The 17010-nt window shown below is 45.1% G+C and overlaps 2 protein-coding genes and 2 non-coding genes across 4 annotated transcripts in view; 1 reads left to right on the plus strand and 3 right to left on the minus strand.

Moving 5' to 3' along the window:
• The window catches only part of kat14 (lysine acetyltransferase 14), a 12565-nt gene extending 11305 nt beyond the window's left edge, over positions 1-1260 (plus strand). Inside the window, exon 12 of the mRNA XM_076283611.1 lies at positions 1-1260. This exon is cut by the window's left edge and continues 2 nt beyond it. Within this exon, the coding sequence (XP_076139726.1) occupies positions 1-172 (172 nt within the window). The 3' untranslated portion in view covers positions 173-1260.
• Positions 1261-3046: 1786 nt separating this feature from the next.
• Positions 3047-16877, minus strand: dzank1 (double zinc ribbon and ankyrin repeat domains 1). Its single transcript, XM_076278954.1, has 19 exons — positions 16769-16877; positions 15939-16095; positions 15553-15692; positions 14883-15001; positions 14634-14716; positions 14354-14471; positions 13988-14101; positions 13117-13209; positions 12753-12875; positions 10020-10172; positions 8894-9104; positions 8362-8465; positions 7989-8072; positions 6822-6909; positions 6444-6520; positions 6135-6218; positions 5913-6040; positions 5304-5378; positions 3047-3245 (listed from the first exon to the last, which is right to left on the minus strand). The coding sequence occupies exons 1-19, from the start codon at positions 16875-16877 to the stop codon at positions 3077-3079; spliced, it is 2229 nt and encodes a 742-aa protein (XP_076135069.1). The 3' UTR covers positions 3047-3076.
• trnav-cac (transfer RNA valine (anticodon CAC)) lies at positions 10588-10660 on the minus strand. The gene has a single exon. It is a non-coding gene; the product is annotated as a tRNA-Val (tRNA).
• Positions 11394-11466, minus strand: trnav-aac (transfer RNA valine (anticodon AAC)). The gene has a single exon. It is a non-coding gene; the product is annotated as a tRNA-Val (tRNA).
• Positions 16878-17010: the final 133 nt, after the last annotated feature.

Genomic DNA, 17010 nt, shown 5'->3' on the forward strand with positions numbered 1-17010 from the left:
GTGCATGGGTAAGGACGTGACGCTGCACGTGTCGGCCAGTAACCCGGCGATGCTGCTGTACCAGAAGTTGGGCTTTAAGACGGAGGAGTACATCCTGGACTTCTACGACAAGTACTACCCTGTGGACAGCAAGGAGTGCCGGCACGCCTTCTTCCTTCGACTGCGACGCTGAGACACACACACACACACACACATATATATCGGAGACGTGCACACACACACATACCGGAGACACACACACACACACATATACCAGACACACACACATACCAGACACACACACACACACACACGCACACATATACCAGACACACACACACACACAGGCAGAGGATAGAGGGATGCAGGGACATCACAGACCAACTAACCTCAAGCAACACCAACTACAGCCCTCAGACTCTGTGTGAACGTGTAAACACACACACACACACACAACATCATAGACACTGAGACACACAAACACACTTTCCGCTTCTCTTTGCGGCTGTTTTTCGGTCCTGTCAGTCGGTGGGCGGGTGCTTGCCTTAGTGGAGTGGCACCAGCCGTTCGTAACGGTGAAGACGGTCCTGTCAGGCTGCTCCAGTCTGATTGGTGCTCGCTCCCATCAGTCACAACCAGTGACGGCCGCCTTACGAGATGCTTGCCGTAAGATGGAGGATCGTAAGAGAAGGTGGTCCGCTTGCTCCAGCTATGTTTATTTTATTCGATGATAAAATGTGGCGATGTGTTCCATCCCCGAACACGCGCAGGAGGCTAAACGTGACGTAGTGGAAACCCTGTGAACCGTGTAGAACCGATGTGTATGGGTTCTTGACTGGCCATCTATCTATATGTTTGCCCGTGGTTGTACTGTATGTACATATGTGTGTGTGTGTGTGTGCGTGCGTGCGCATGTGTGTGTTTGGTAGCTGTTACACCATGAAGTCGTTGGTTCTCACCGTGTCTTGGCCCAGGAAGGATGAACAGCAGCAGTCTAAGGGAAAGCGTAACGTTTCTGTTTGTCTAAGTAGGTTTCAAGAGTAGTTAGAATGAGTCTCTTACTTGGGGGTTGTGTGTTTGTGTGTGTGTGTGTGTGTGTGTATGAATGTTGATGTGTAGAAATGTCTTGGATTTTGTATTTAAAAAAAAAAAAAGAAAAAAGGCTGGCGTTTCAGTTTTGAAGAAAACCTACAAAGTATTTTTGTTATGCTTGTTTTTGCCCTTTTTATAAATGATCCAAAACTTCAGTTTCTGTATTAAAACACCCCAAGTCAACTCGCACCACCTAACGACTTCAGTGTCATTCGTTATCTGCTCCATGAACGACAGGCTTGTGCAAAATTCAGAATTGAATTGAGAATGACTCCTAAATTCCAATTAAATTCTTGAATTTGAATTGAGCGCCAAAACAGGATGTAGAATTACAATTCCATTACAATTTAATTCCACTTTCTGTCATCCCAATTCCAATTCCAATTCAGCTTCCTGTGGGGCGCAGCCAATTCAATTCAAATTCCAATTCATGAATTGAATAGAGGCCAATTCTAAAATTCGGAATGTCGCACAAGCCTGATGAACGACACCATACACGCACAAGGACACAGGAGAGAGTGGGATTGTGTGAGGTATCATGTTACTTTATTGAACAATTGAATAATTAAATTCCACAATATACTAAGCTTGATGGCAAACATCAATTAAGCTAGTCTTAATAGGTTGCATTTGTTTTGACGACAGCAATCAGAATCGTTGCAAAGAAAATGCATATTTTAAGTGTGCCTTGTGTAAGAAAACATATTGAAGTGAGTTTTCCAAAATAGAATGATTGCATCCAAAGCCTCCATGATGACTGGATAGTAATACAGTTATGTGCAATAGTGTAGTAATTAATCAATTATCATGATTTTCTCTTTCTGATGTAAGTGCAGTTGATTTGCAGCAGGGCTAACAGAGCCCTGATTAACCAGAGATGTATCAGCTCCTTACGCCTCAGGATGTGTCGTCCACCTGAGGTTCATAATGTGTTGGTATTAATAAACCTGATTAACACATGTTAAATGGAATGGAGCTTTAAAGATAACATCCATCTGTAGAGCAGAGTCATCATTTGGAAATCAAAAACACACACAAAGGATAACATTCAGTGCTTTCCATTTCGAGCAACCCCTTCAAATCGACTGTTGAGGACTGAACTCAGACATACAAACACACTCTGGAAAAGGACTCTGCCCTTGACCGGAACAAATTTACTGAGAATTTACACAGCAATTGAGACGTTGTGTCTAGGCTGTCCATTTGTGATCAAATCAGATGAGGACTTTTTTTTATTGATTTTTTATTTTATTTTATTGATTTCTTAAAAACACGTTTAATAAAAAGCACACACCTCAGACTTACAGCCTCCGAACTCCTGTACCCAGATTAAGGCACGGGTAGTTCTGAGTGCACACATCACAATCCTGCTCTTTGAAAAGGACATGGGTGTCCATCATAATCTTGTTCTTTGAAAAGGACATGTGTGTCAATCACACGATCCAATGTCCTGCTGACTGTTCGCCTTATTCACCCGGCAACCAAACAAGGCTAAGGGGTACACTAGCATTACACCTCAGTCCAGCAGATGGTGGTGGTAAGGCACTCTGTTTGCAAACTGCCAAAAAAAAGCTCACCAAAAAAAAGAAGGGTTCACTGTCATAGATATTAGAAAGCTAGATACCGCGTTGGGCACTGAGTTCTATTAGGTGGCATACGTAAACGCGGACGCCATATTGATGGGGGCAGCACGTTCACTGTCTATGGGGGAGTGACGGCTTGCAGCAATTCCCAGTCAGTCACGTGTTTCTGGCGACGCTATTTACGTACCTTCGGGAGCCCAATGCGGTATCTAGCTTTCTAATATCTATGTTCACTGGCCTGTTCTTCTTCAGTGAGTTTTTTTCGCAAACAGAGTGCATTGCCACCACCATCTGCTGGACTTAAGGTGTAATGGCAAGTGTACCCTTTAGCCTCGTTCTGCCCGCCGGGTGAATAAGGTGAATCGTCACAAATACTGGCCTGTACTGGGGACTCCAAGGCCAGAGGTCAAAGTTCACTTTTCTCAGAATACGTCCAGCCCGGACTGGGCTCTGGGTTTTGCGAGGCGGTCCAGCAGACCCTGACCGGTGCGCGCGGCAATGAGGGAGACCAGCTCCCGGCAGTCGGAGCTGACCGCCACGTCGTACGCCGTCTGACCTCGACTGTTCTTCTTCTTCAGGCTGGCGTTACACCTGAGAGAGAGAGAGAGAGAGAGAGAGAGAGAGAGAGAGAGAGAGAGAGAGAGAGAGAGTGAGTGTGAGTGAGTGAGTGATAGAGAGATAGATTTAGTCTGTCCATGGACGTTCGGTGCTGTTGAGGGAATAAAAAAAGGTTCCATCCCATGTCTGGAGGATCTTCAACAGTCCACATTTAGTAGAGGAAAAGGCCTTTGTTTTTCAAAAATGAACTGAACTAAATGGTTCTGAACTCAGTACACTGCCACTGAGCATGGATGTGGATGTGGCCATGTCCCAGTCTGCAGATGAAGGGAGCCTGAGGTGTGTGTGTGTGTGTGTGTGTGTGTGTGTGTGTGTGTGTGTGCGCGTGCACGTGCGTGTGTGTGTGCGTGCGTGTACATATGCATGTGTGTGTGTGTGTGTGTGTGTGTGTGTACATGCATGCGCATGTGTGTGTGTATATATGCATGCATGTTTGTGTGTGTACATGCATGCGTGTGTGTGTGTACATGCATGTGTGTGTGTGTGTGTGTGTACATGTGTGTGTGTGTGTGTGTGTGTGTACATGCATGCGTGTGTGTGTACATGCATGCGTGTGTGTGTGTACGTGTACATATATGTGTGTGTGTGTGTGTGTACATGCATACTTGTGTGTGTGTGTACGTGTACATGCATGTGTGTGTGTGTGTGTGTACATGCATACTTGTGTGTGTGTGTACATGTACATGCATGTGTGTGTGTGTGTGTGTACATGCATGTGTGTGTGTGTGTGTGTGTGTGTGTACATGCATGTGTGTGTGTGTGTGTGTACATGCATACTTGTGTGTGTGTGTGTGTACATGCATGTGTGTGTGTGTGTGTACATGCATGTGTGTGTGTGTGTGTGTGTGTGTACATGCATGTGTGTGTGTGTGTGTGTGTACATGCATGTGTGTGTGTGTGTGTGTGTACATGCATGTGTGTGTGTGTGTGTGTACATGCATACTTGTGTGTGTGTGTGTGTACATGCATGTGTGTGTGTGTGTGTGTGTACATGCATGTGTGTGTGTGTGTGTGTGTGTGTGTGTGTGTACATGCATGTGTGTGTGTGTGTGTGTGTACATGCATGTGTGTGTGTGTGTGTACATGTATGTGTGTGTGTGTGTGTGTGTGTGTGTACATGCATGTGTGTGTGTGTGTGTACATGCATGTGTGTGTGTGTGTGTGTGTGTACATGCATGTGTGTGTGTGTGTGTACATGCATGTGTGTGTGTGTGTGTGTGTGTACATGCATGTGTGTGTGTGTGTGTACATGCATGTGTGTGTGTGTGTGTGTATACATGCATGTGTGTGTGTGTACATGCATGTGTGTGTGTGTGTGTGTGTACATGCATGTGTGTGTGTGTGTGTGTACATGCATGTGTGTGTGTGTGTGTGTACATGCATGTGTGTGTGTGTGTGTGTGTACATGCATGTGTGTGTGTGTGTGTACATGCATGTGTGTGTGTGTGTGTGTGTGTACATGCATGTGTGTGTGTGTACATGCATGTGTGTGTGTGTGTGTACATGCATGTGTGTGTGTGTGTGTGTGTGTACATGCATGTGTGTGTGTGTGTGTACATGCATGTGTGTGTGTGTGTGTGTGTACATGCATGTGTGTGTGTGTACATGCATGTGTGTGTGTGTGTGTGTGTGTACATGCATGTGTGTGTGTGTGTGTGTGTACATGCATGTGTGTGTGTGTGTGTGTACATGCATGTGTGTGTGTGTGTGTGTGTACATGCATGTGTGTGTGTGTGTGTACATGCATGTGTGTGTGTGTGTGTGTGTACATGCATGTGTGTGTGTGTGTGTACATGCATGTGTGTGTGTGTGTGTGTGTGTGTACATGCATGTGTGTGTGTGTACATGCATGTGTGTGTGTGTGTGTACATGCATGTGTGTGTGTGTGTGTGTGTGTACATGCATGTGTGTGTGTGTGTGTACATGCATGTGTGTGTGTGTGTGTGTGTGTACATGCATGTGTGTGTGTGTACATGCATGTCTGTGTGTGTGTGTGTGTGTACATGCATGTGTGTGTGTGTGTGTTCTCACCCCAGCAGAGTCTCGGCACTTTTCAGGCCGTGGTTGCCCATGGCAGCAGCCACATGCAGGGCCGTGTTGTTGAGTCTGAGGGAGAGACGGGAGAATGAAGAAGGTGCTCGCTCGCTCTCGCGCACACGCACGCACGTACACACACACACACACACACGCGCGCACGGACACGCGCACACGCACACGCACACACACACACACAATATTTGCACTAACACACGCACACACAAAACATTTGCACTAACACACACACACACAAACACACACACAAACATTTGCACTAACACACATACACACACACACACACAAACACTCACACACACACACACGCACATTTGCACTAACACACACATACACACGGACGCTGAGCCTCTTTAAGGCTGTGAGGTGGTGACTACCGGTGACCTTTAACACAGGCCCAGTTAAGCAGGTTTCCCTGAGGCAGAGGGGGAAAAGAACTAGGCCATCTCAATAATATATACACGTCCTGATTGGTTGATGTGTGTAGGAGTAGGAGGAACTCACGGTCCTGATTGGTTGATGTGTGTAGGGGTTGGAGGAACACGCAGTCCTGATTGGCACATGTGTGTAGGTATGGGTAGTACTCACGGTCCTGATTGGCGGTTAATGTCGGCTCCTCGTTGCACCAGCACAGGAATGACCTCATGGTGACTGTTTGTTACCGCGACAACCAGGGCTGGATTACCATTACTGTCTTGGCACGACGGGTCAGCTCCCTGAAGCAAACATTATTGTGTGATGGTTAAACAAACAAACACCGGACAAACAAACACACAGACAAATAAACAAAGAGATAAACACACTATCTACCTCTTCCAGTAGCTGCTGCACCTCCTCGACACGCCCCCTCCCTTCAGGCCCCACCTCCTTCAGCAACAGACTGTCTTTGATTGGCTGGAAGTGAACAGCAGCATAATAGGGTCAAATGATCTGATCAATAATCTGAATGAACAAATCCAAAGGTTATATTACAGGCACGCTACAGTCCCACACATAGCAAGTATTGCTTGCACGGGGTAACATGATTACACATCACCACCATCATCATAATCACTACCACCATCATCATCATCACTACCATCAGGAGTGTGTGTGTGTGTGTGTGTGTGTCTCTCTCACCGGCTGTTTCTCCACGCCCCTCTTCTGGGTCCTCGGGCCTTTCCTCTGACCAGCAGGAGTGGAACCGTTCTCCGCTCCTGCACAGAGAGAGAGAGAGGGAGAGGGAGAGAGAGAGAGAGAGAGAGAGAGAGAGAGAGAGAGAGAGAGAGAGAGAGAGAGAGATGGATGGAGGGGGAGGGAGGGGGGGATGGAGAGATAGAGAGGGATGGATGGATGATGATGAAAATTCATACATATGCCAAGCAAGATGTGTGTGTGTGTGTGTGTGTGTGTGTGTGTGTGTGTGTGTGTGTGTGTGTGTGTGTGTGTGTGTGTGTGTGTGTGTGTGTGTGTGTGTGTGTGTGTGTGTGTGTGTGTGTGTGTGTGTGTCCTCCTCACCGTGTCCGTTGTCTCGTGCCCCCTCCGTGACGCTGCTCAGATTAACACTCAGAGCCGTGGGCCTCTTCAGCTCCACCTCCTCTGGGGTCTGAAAACATCAACACCAATCACCACCAACAAGCCACTTCAAATCCCCACTCTCCCCAGAGTAACTCAGGGCTACGTGCCTTGCTCAAATCCCCACACTCTCCCCAGAGTAACTCAGGGTCACGTGCCTTGCTCAAATCCCCACACTCTCCCCAGAGTAACTCAGGGCTACGTGCCTTGCTCAAATCCCCACACTCTCCCCAGAGTAACTCAGGGCTACGTGCCTTGCTCAAATCCCCACACTCTCCCCAGAGTAACTCAGGGCTACGTGCCTTGCTCAAATCCCCACACTCTCCCCAGAGTAACTCAGGGTTATGTGCCTTGCTCAAATCCCCACTCTCTCCCCAGAGTAACTCAGGGTTACGTGCCTTGCTCAAATCCCCACTCTCCCCAGAGTAACTCAGGGCTACGTGCCTTGCTCAAGGGCAGGGCGGTGGCACCCAAGACAGCTTGTGTGGCTACTGCACGCTAGGTGGTAAAATTGAAACCACATGCATGCTAGGTGGTTAATATGGATTCCAGGACACACACACAAAAAAACATATATTTTAGGGCCTTTTTTTACCCGACTGCAGCACATGGAAACAACATTAAATCTATGTTTTTTTGTTTGTTTGTTTTAAAAGTATGATCTCCAAAACTAGATATCTAATCAAATTGTACTGTATACTGCCTCCAATTAAGCTGATATCTGTATTTGGTAAACACTGCAAACAAAAGATAAATAAATAAAATCAACCAGCCTCATTTTAAAGCTTCACTCTGTGTGCACTATTTAACAACGTTCAGCAAACAGTTATTGTGTGCACATCCCACCTTCTGGCAGGTGCAGGACAAAAGAAAACTAAACTCAATTGAAAAAAGATAATGTCCGCAACACTGCTTTTGACTCCCAATTATTTAATGCAACGTTTCGACCCTGCTGGGTCTTCTTCAGGCAAAATGAAAAAAAAATGTTTATATCATATATAATATATAAAAATATATATTATATTTTTTTCAATTCACTATTTAACAAAGCACGCAACACGTTGTACATGCAATAGACATCACATGCCCAACACATTATTGCTTACATACCTTTGGCTTGTCCGGCGTGGCCGCAACAAAGGTGACTCTGAGGCTGACCTCAAAGTTGTCCTGCTCGATCGTTGCAGAGACCATCTGCAGAAACGTTGAGAGAAAAAAGAAAACGACACTTATCATCTGAGACGAATGTACATAGAGGAGAACAAACAGCAAAGCCCTTTTGTTGCCTCACAGCAATTCAGGAAATGCATGTTTAATATGTCAGATTGATTGATTGATTGGTAAATGATTGATTGTGTTTGTTTGATATGCCCTCTGGTCTTGGTTATATGAGGTGGTTTGGCTGATAATAGTTCCATGTTTGTATTTTTCACTCGGATTGTTGTTGCTGTTGTTGATGTTGTTTGTTTGTTTGTTTGCTTACCCGGCCCATGCGAGGCTCTCCTATCAGACTGCGGAACTCTAGATTGTTCTGTGTGTAGCTGCGCAAGTGAGAGCCGATATGATCCAGCTGCTTTCGCCAGTATCCTGTAGCACACACACACACACACACACACACACACACACACACACACACACACACACACAAACACAGAATTACAATAACATACTATACTCATACATGCTTTCAGAAACCTGCAGAAAAGCCTGAGCTAGTTAGTTAGGATGACTGCTAGATATTAGATGATGAAATAACCAACACTGAAAGTTTTGCATTGTCATTGTCCGTCAAGTTCTATTAGGTGTTAGGTGGCATACGTAAACACGGCCGTCATATTGCTGGGGGCAACACCTTACTGTCTATTGGCAACAGTTACTTGCCGGCAATCAGAGACACCCGTTTCTCCATTGGCCTCCAGTGAACGTTGCCCCCACCAATATGGCGGCGCTATTTACGTATGTTCTGGAACCCAATGTGGTATCTAGCTTTCTATTATCTATGCTAATTCCCCCACCTCTTCCTGGACTGATGGTGGTGAGTGGGGGCCTCCTGTCCCGCATCATTTCCTGTCTGAGCTGCTGCAGCGCCTCCTGCTGGCCTCTCTGATGCAGCTGCGTGGCCGACGGATAGAACAGTCCCGCCGTCTGCGTCTCCGCGTCCACACCGTCCGCCGCCGCCGCCAGCACATGCGTCTGTGGGAGGGACGGGCCACTGGTGGAGGGCACCTGCCAGACGACACCGTGACCGTCCCCGGCAGCCATCTTGGGAGAGTTTTTGGAAGGTGGAAAAGACGGGGAGGAGAAGGGATCAAAGGTCAGGGGTAGGTCAGGGGGAGACAGAATCAGGCCAATCAGAATTGAGGTTAATCAGAATCAGGCCAATCAGAATTGAGGTCAATCAGAATCAGGCCAATCAGAATCAGGCTAATCAGAATCGAGGTCAATCATGTATGAGATAGAGACATGGTTATAACATGACAGTGGAGTAGTGACTGAATGAAAGAGTTTTTGGAAGATGGAAAAGGAGGTCGGAGGAGAGCAGGAGGGGTCATGGGTCACTGGGAGACAAATTTGAGTGCTGAAGTGTGACGTGAATTATAAAGTATTTTCGGACAACATATAATTAACAAAAAATAATAATAATTGGAATAGCATATTATAGGAATCTGTAGTATTTTGGGACATGTTATGTAAGTACGTCAACTATGCAGTACAGTTAAGGACTATACTATAGGAACAATATAGAGGGGAGGAATTGCAGTGGTATTACAGAGCAAGACATTATGAAGAGTCTGGTTTCAAAATGCTATATCTCCATTTCAATTAATTATCGTAAATCATTTTTTTACACGTTTTTTTTTCAGGTAGCCTAATTTCATTGCAACTGTAATTGAGTTACTGTTCTTTGATTTACTCAATCAAAACAGCAAAACTGCAGTTGCTATGACATTACCTGCAATACATAATTAAATAACATGACTTATTAATGTTTTTAAAAAGTGGAGATATAGCGTTTTGGAACCAAACTCTTCATATATTATACAATAGATCTATACGATTTGTTTCGTAAGGGTTGAACATTCTGCATTGCATTGTTTCTCTGCACGGTCGGTCACAAATGCCCAAGTAAAATGCCCCAACCTCTTGTTGCAGGTCTCCCCCTGCTGAGCTGCAGCGGGACTGCACCCGGTGAGGCCCCTCCAGGAACACGCCACAGCGGCCGCAGAAGCTCGCGTAGGGGTGCGAGCTGGACCCGCAACGGGAACACGTCAGGTACCGCGCCACATGGCCTGGCTATGATAGAAAAGTGGGGACACAAAAAGCAAAACAAAATTAAAAAAACCAATCCACACATATGATCAAACATCACGTTGATCGTGTGTCGTCATGTCTTACGGCAGACGTAATGGGATAGGCTTTAGGCTACTATGTATGTTCATATAGCCCTAAGCTTCCATTGCATTCTCGGTAGAGTGTTGTACAGTCCTGTTTGTGTGCACAAGGCTAAACCAGCAAACCGAAAGATCTACTCGCAAATTAGTGTGTGGACAATTTCAACCCGCGCTGTCTTGATAATCATAAATTAGCAGCAGCAGTAGGCCTATGTGACGACTCAGGAGCCTATGGGCTCGGTACACCATACACATCTGGTCAAACTTAATTTTGACCAGATGTGTAGTGTTGACCACTGTATTAAAAGCGTAAAAGCTGTTTCCGCCCGGTTTCGAACCGGGGACCTTTCGCGTGTGAGGCGAACGTGATAACCACTACACTACGGAAACCTGTTCTTCTCTGCGGCAAATTCATCCAATCAAATCGTTGGAATTGTCGACCCTTAATCGAAATTGTCCAATTAGAATGCAGGAAAGACACCACATGCCGGTCGACCGGTCAAAACAGAGAACATTCACAGGCTAGGCTAGGCTAGGCCGTTAGGTCTACTACTTTCAGTTCGTGGAAATAGCTTAACGTTAACGACATGCCTACTTGAAAATTTAAAGCCTAGTAAGTCTTACACATGTGTTATTTTTACATTACATTTGGCTGACGCCTTTTAACTAAAGCGACTCACAAGCTAGTAGCATACATCAGTGAGTGCCATCTCATTTCCATACAGGCAAGTGTAGTCAGGTGATAAGTGCTGGAATTAGGAAGGCTAGTGCTGGTAGTGCTACGAGTGGAGATATTCTCTGAAAAGCTGGGTCTTCAGGAGTTTTTTTTGAAGATAGAGAGGGACTCCATACAGATTTTATAAATGTTTAGGACTACATTTCATATGGAAACTCTCCTAGCGTTTTGTTATCAGGATAGTGAAGGGAGAAAGAAACGAGATCTAGAAATGCGAGCGTTCGTCGCGTGTGTCAGTCTGTGTTGAAAAAGGAGGCATGGATTGTCAGGGAAAACACAGGAATTGAAGTGATAGCTTTAAATCTGTTTAAATCCGTGTAGGTTACCTCAGAGCCGATGAACACAATAATATGGTTGGTGCTTTTCAACGGTACAACAAATAAAAACTGTTTCCGCCCGGTCTCGAACCGGGGACCTTTCGCGTGTTAGGCGAACGTGATAACCACTACACTACGGAAACCTGATTGGTTACGTCACAAATCCGTCCAATCACAGTGAGGCAATGTATTCAGCCGCCTATAGGAATAAACTTCTCTTCAAGTCAACTCGTCACATATTCAGGGCATATTACAATATTCAGGGCATATTACAAGTGTCAAGTAGTTCCCTATATTTGCCGTGACTAAGGGGGTAATTAAGGACAATACATCTTAATTTTATTTAAGTATATCTTAATTTTATTTTGAGGTGTTAATTCAGGGATACCTTAATTAAGGGGATATTGAAAAAGTAGGCTAAGGCGTAAATTCAGTAGGCTTTTATCCTTAATCGGCCTTAATCTATGCACATTTCTACTTAAAAAAATACTTAATTATAGGAGGGTTGTAATGTCAAAAGTAAATCATTTATAAGGGGTGATATTAAGAGGTTTTGTTTCGTAGTGATACCTGTGGGCGATTTTTTTTTTTTTTAAATTTGGAAACCACAATCCAAATATATTTATTATTCTTTCACACAAACATACGTCACAGACCACTTGAGGTGCAAACATTATCGGATTTTTGCTTGACTTTGAAAACAGGCACTTTACTTTGGATAAACAATAGAAATACATTGGAGTGATTAACGTCAAAAAATCTAGACTGGAGTAACTCAACATTTGACACCTCCGATATGTTTAGTGTTCTAAAGACATCAAAAGTCTGTTATAGTCACCAAATTGATAGCCAAGGAGCCAGAAGTGAACACACATGGATAGCTATAAAAGCTGTGCTTTAATTATACAACTAAACACAACAAAATACTTTTATAACCCTTGAGCCAGCTCCCTACTATGTGATCTAAATGGCAATGCAGCGTTTGTTTGCACCTCCAACAGCATGGCGTACCTGGTTACCATCCTAAAAAATGCCCGCAAATACCTGTATGTTTGTGTGAAAGAATATTGTCAAGTTTTGCACGCCTGGATTCCAGCATACTGCCTGAGAACTTATAAAGCCGTGTATTACTTTTAAGGGCGTACTCACACTGGGCACGGTTCACATTACTGTGGAAGGTTTTAGAATTTCTTACTAGCATAGACTTTAAAAAATGTATTTAAGCTTCTATAACACACAATGCTCTGGCCATTAAATAGCCTTAGTTGCTGAAATTGCCTTAAATTAAACAAACAAACAAACAAACAAACTACTGTGAGTGTGTGTTAGATGGGTAACAGGTGGATGGAATGATGAAGGTGCATTATTATTAGTGTTGTTGTTGTTGTTGTTGTTGTGATTTAGGAGAGCAGGTTTGACTGGCACCCACCTTGGCGCCGCACCAGTCACAGTAGCGGGCGTCTGAGTGGTTGAGGCGTCGGCACTTGGAGCAGGAGATCATCTTACCCTCAGAGCAGGGCAGCGGAGGGGCACTGAGGCCACTGAACACTGGCTGCAGTGGACAAACACACACACACACACACACACACACACACACACACACAGACACACACACACACACACACACGCACGCACGCACACACACACACATACACACACATAAATACACACACACACACACACACACACACACGCACACACACACAGACCATCCACACTCTCAGTAAATAACCATTGTATTTGTATTCTCTCGATATGTTCTGATATGTTAGTTAGTTCATTAATGTCCTTACTGTGGCAGGTTGTGGTAGGCGGGCCTCACATGTGACACAGCAGTTGATGTGTGACGGGTTTCCTGTCCCACATGACTGACAGATTACTTTGTCCTATCAGAGAGCGTAAGAGTGGTTATGACATAAAAGTAAATAGGCAGTCTGGCACATGCGGATACAGTTTCTATTAGCATGTGGTTGTATACAGGGCCTCTAGGACTGCAGTTAGAGTCAGGATGTTTTAGATAGATAGACATATAGACAAATAGATAGATAGATAGATAGATAGATAGATAGATAGATACTCTATTCATCCTGAGGGAAATTTTAGAAGAAGTCCTACCTCAGTATTGTTGTAGATAGATAGATAGATAGATAGATGTTAAGTTTTGGGGCGTTATAGTGTTGGGCTTTTCACCTGCAGTGTTAGACTATATCCACACTATGGAGCGTTATAGTGTTGGGGCGTTATAGTGTTGGGGGGTTATAGTGTTGGGTTGTTCACCTGCAGTGAAAGACTATATCCACACTATGGAGCGTTATAGTGTTGGGGCGTTATAGTGTTGGGGTGTTATAGTGTTGGGGCGTTATAGTGTTGGGGTGTTATAGTGTTGGGGCGTTATAGTGTTGGGGTGTTATAGTGCTGGGGCGTTATAGTGTTGGGGTTTTATAGTGTTGGGGTGTTCCTGCAGAGTAAGACTATATCCACACTATGGAGCGTTATAGTGTTGGGGTGTTATAGTATTGGGGCGTTAGAGTGTTGGGGTGTTAGAGTGTTGGGGTGTTCACCTGCAGAGTAAGACTATATCCACACTATGGAACGTTATAGTGTTGGGGTGTTAGAGTGTTGGGGTGTTAGAGTGTTGGGGTGTTAGAGTGTTGGGGTGTTCACCTGCAGTGTGAGGCTGGCCTGGGGCTGGAGCTGAGGGGCCATGGGGGTCTCACACACCACACAGGACGAGGTGTTCACCGGAACCAGCGCTTTACAGGACACACACACGGCCATCTGAGAAACACGCACACAGACGCGCGCACACACACACACGCATGCATGTGCACGCACAGCCACACAAACATGCGCACACACACACACACACAGACACGCACGCACACACACACACAAACACACACACACAATAGTGTTTGACGTGACACACAAACACAGAAACACAAATACCTGCAAGGTTGTTTGTGTGTGTGTGTGGAAGGGTCTACATTGCATTGGTCATCTTGGTGTGTTTGCGGTTCGATTCTGTACCTGTCCTCCCTCGGTTGGTGGGAGTCTCTGCCCTGGCACCGGGGGTACGGTGGCCCCACAGTTCAAACAGAACCGAGCAAATGGGTCCGACGGACGATGGCTCAGACAAGAAGAACACCTGCAGAGAGAGAGAGAGAGAGAGAGAGAGAGAGAGAGAGAGAGCACAGGAAAGGAAGGTGAGAAAGATTAATTAACAAAGAATGAAAGAATAACTGTTTAACCCATAAAATGCAAATACATATGTTCTGTGTTTCTGCATGTTTCCTTCTGCCGGTCATACCTGAGAAAGTCAGTCTCTCGTTGAATTCTAGACATGTGTGTGTTGGTCAGGTTTCTGAGAGGACTCTCTGCTGGGTTGACAATCTGCACACACAGAAGACAGCCAACTCAGATTATATTTTTTATGTTGTCATAGACCATAACACACACACACACACACACACACACACACACAACACACACACAAACACAAGTTGCTAGGTAACGGTAGGTAGGCTTACAGGATTCAGTAGCTGGAGCATGTCAGTACCTTTGTTTGTTGAGGGTCGGACACGCCCCTTGTTGGAGTCGGGTTCCCCAGGCGCTGGCTGAGGAACCGGGGGCCGGAGGGGGTTCTGCAGATGCCACCACTGGGTACCCTCATGGCTGCTGAGGAACACAGACATCATGAAGCAATAAATAAAAACTCTACCTGACACAGAGTGACTTCCTGGTCATATTTTGAAATGGATAATGCCTTATTTTATGTTTTATAAAATCTGCTTAAGTCATAAATAAATTCTGTAACGTCAAAATATTTACCTGCTCATTTGATCGTATGTGATGCGATTTGCGAAAACCCTTCACATGGTGCAATTTTACCAACTTATGATTCTGATACCATCCTAGCAACAGTCAAAATTTTGGGAGTATCATATTCAGAAATTTCACCAGAGAGGGTTGAAACAGCAAAAATTAAGGATTTCTGAGTGCATGATGTGAAGGGGTTTACTGTTAGTACAGAAGTATGCGAATTGGAACACAGCCACACTGACACCTGAGACTCACTTCCCTGTTCTATTCCTCTCATGCACCAGAAATCTGATGGAGATTTATCTACGGCTCTGTCATGCTCTGTCTCACAGCGCCGCCTTGTGGTGTAATACAGAACAGAACAATCCCTAACTGAACGCAACAAAACCCCATGGTGTCGGGCCTACTTGGAACGTCCCCAGAACTGTTCTCAACAGTTGCGTCCGGTTCGTCGACCGGCTTGGTCTCTGTGTTGTCCTTCTTCTCTCCATGGATGGCGGGTTCTACCAGGAAGACCTTGGTGACAACAGCACTCTCCCTGCCATCACTAGGAGATACATAAACATTCAGACATAACTCATCACACAATCGGTCAAACACATACATCCATAGTTCTTTCATTTATTTCTGGACAGTTTTTGGGCTTTAAATTACATGTTAAAAAAATCACTGAAGGCCTCAGTCATTAACAGATTGTTTTGTTTACACACTCTCTCTCTCTCTCTCTCTCTCTCTCTCCATATCTCTCTCTCTCTCTCTAACAACCCTCCCACAGCCCAGACCCTGCTCTCACCTTCTGACGGCCAGGGCCTTTACGGTCACCTTCCCTGCAGGTAAGCAGACAGGTGAGGTGTACCTGAGGGTGCTGCCCTCCCCGAGCCCTGGCCTCCTCCTGCTCAGGTCCGGTTTAGTGCCGTCCAGAGTGAAGTACACACTAACGTCACAGGTGTCTTCAAGAGAAGGGGAGAGAGGGAGAGAGAGAGAGAGAGAGAGAGAGAGACAGAGAGAATATTAAAAATATAGACCTACTCTAGATATGTATTATGTACACACTAACGTCACAGGTGTCTTCAAGAGAAGGGGAGAGAGAGAGAGAGAGAGAGAGAGACAGAGAGAATATTAAAAATATAGACCTACTCTAGACATGTAGTAGGTACACTAACGTCACAGGTGTCTTCAAGAGAAGGGGGGAGGGTATAAAATAATATAGACCTTCCAATAACTAGCCTAGAAATAAGAAATAAGAGTGACTGGCCTTACAGACAACACATTGGCCTTACAAGTGACACACATAGCCTAAAGTAGCCTAGTTGACCACATAGTATTAGTCTGGCTAACCTACTTATTATTGGAAATTACAGAAGGCTATACTATTGGTATAGCCTTTAGGTAGTACTAACACTGGCAGAAAGGTGATGTTTTTGATCACAAAATGCACAATTTCCATAATATGAGGTAGGCTAATATATCATGTGCAGTTACAATGTTCAACAAGTTGTGCAATAGCTACACAGGACCTGCACTGCAAATTCTTTCCATTCTCGTTACACACTTGTGCTGTTGTAACATATTAATTGTAAGCTTGCCATGGCGTTGGGAAGTAACGTGATGCATGCAAGTTACCTGATTTGATCTCGACCGGTGTGGCAGTGTCTATCTCATGTTTGACTTTTCCCGGCGGCGGCACCCGGATCGGAATGATGAGCGGCACGGTGATGCTGCCTGCGGTCATGTTTGTCAACGGAGACCCCCTTACTTATTAACTAACACAGCTGAAAAAAGAACGCATGGATGTGCCTGCAAGCAGGCTTAGATTAAACGAATTCAACAGAAACCTTGGACGTGTAACTTATGAAGGCAGCAAC

This window comes from Alosa pseudoharengus, unplaced genomic scaffold (assembly GCF_046254945.1).
Source record: "Alosa pseudoharengus isolate Yale_2024_CS ecotype anadromous, Long Island Sound unplaced genomic scaffold, YU_APseudo_1.1 YU_APseudo_1.1_scf_1, whole genome shotgun sequence".
Lineage (NCBI taxonomy): Eukaryota > Metazoa > Chordata > Actinopteri > Clupeiformes > Clupeidae > Alosa > Alosa pseudoharengus.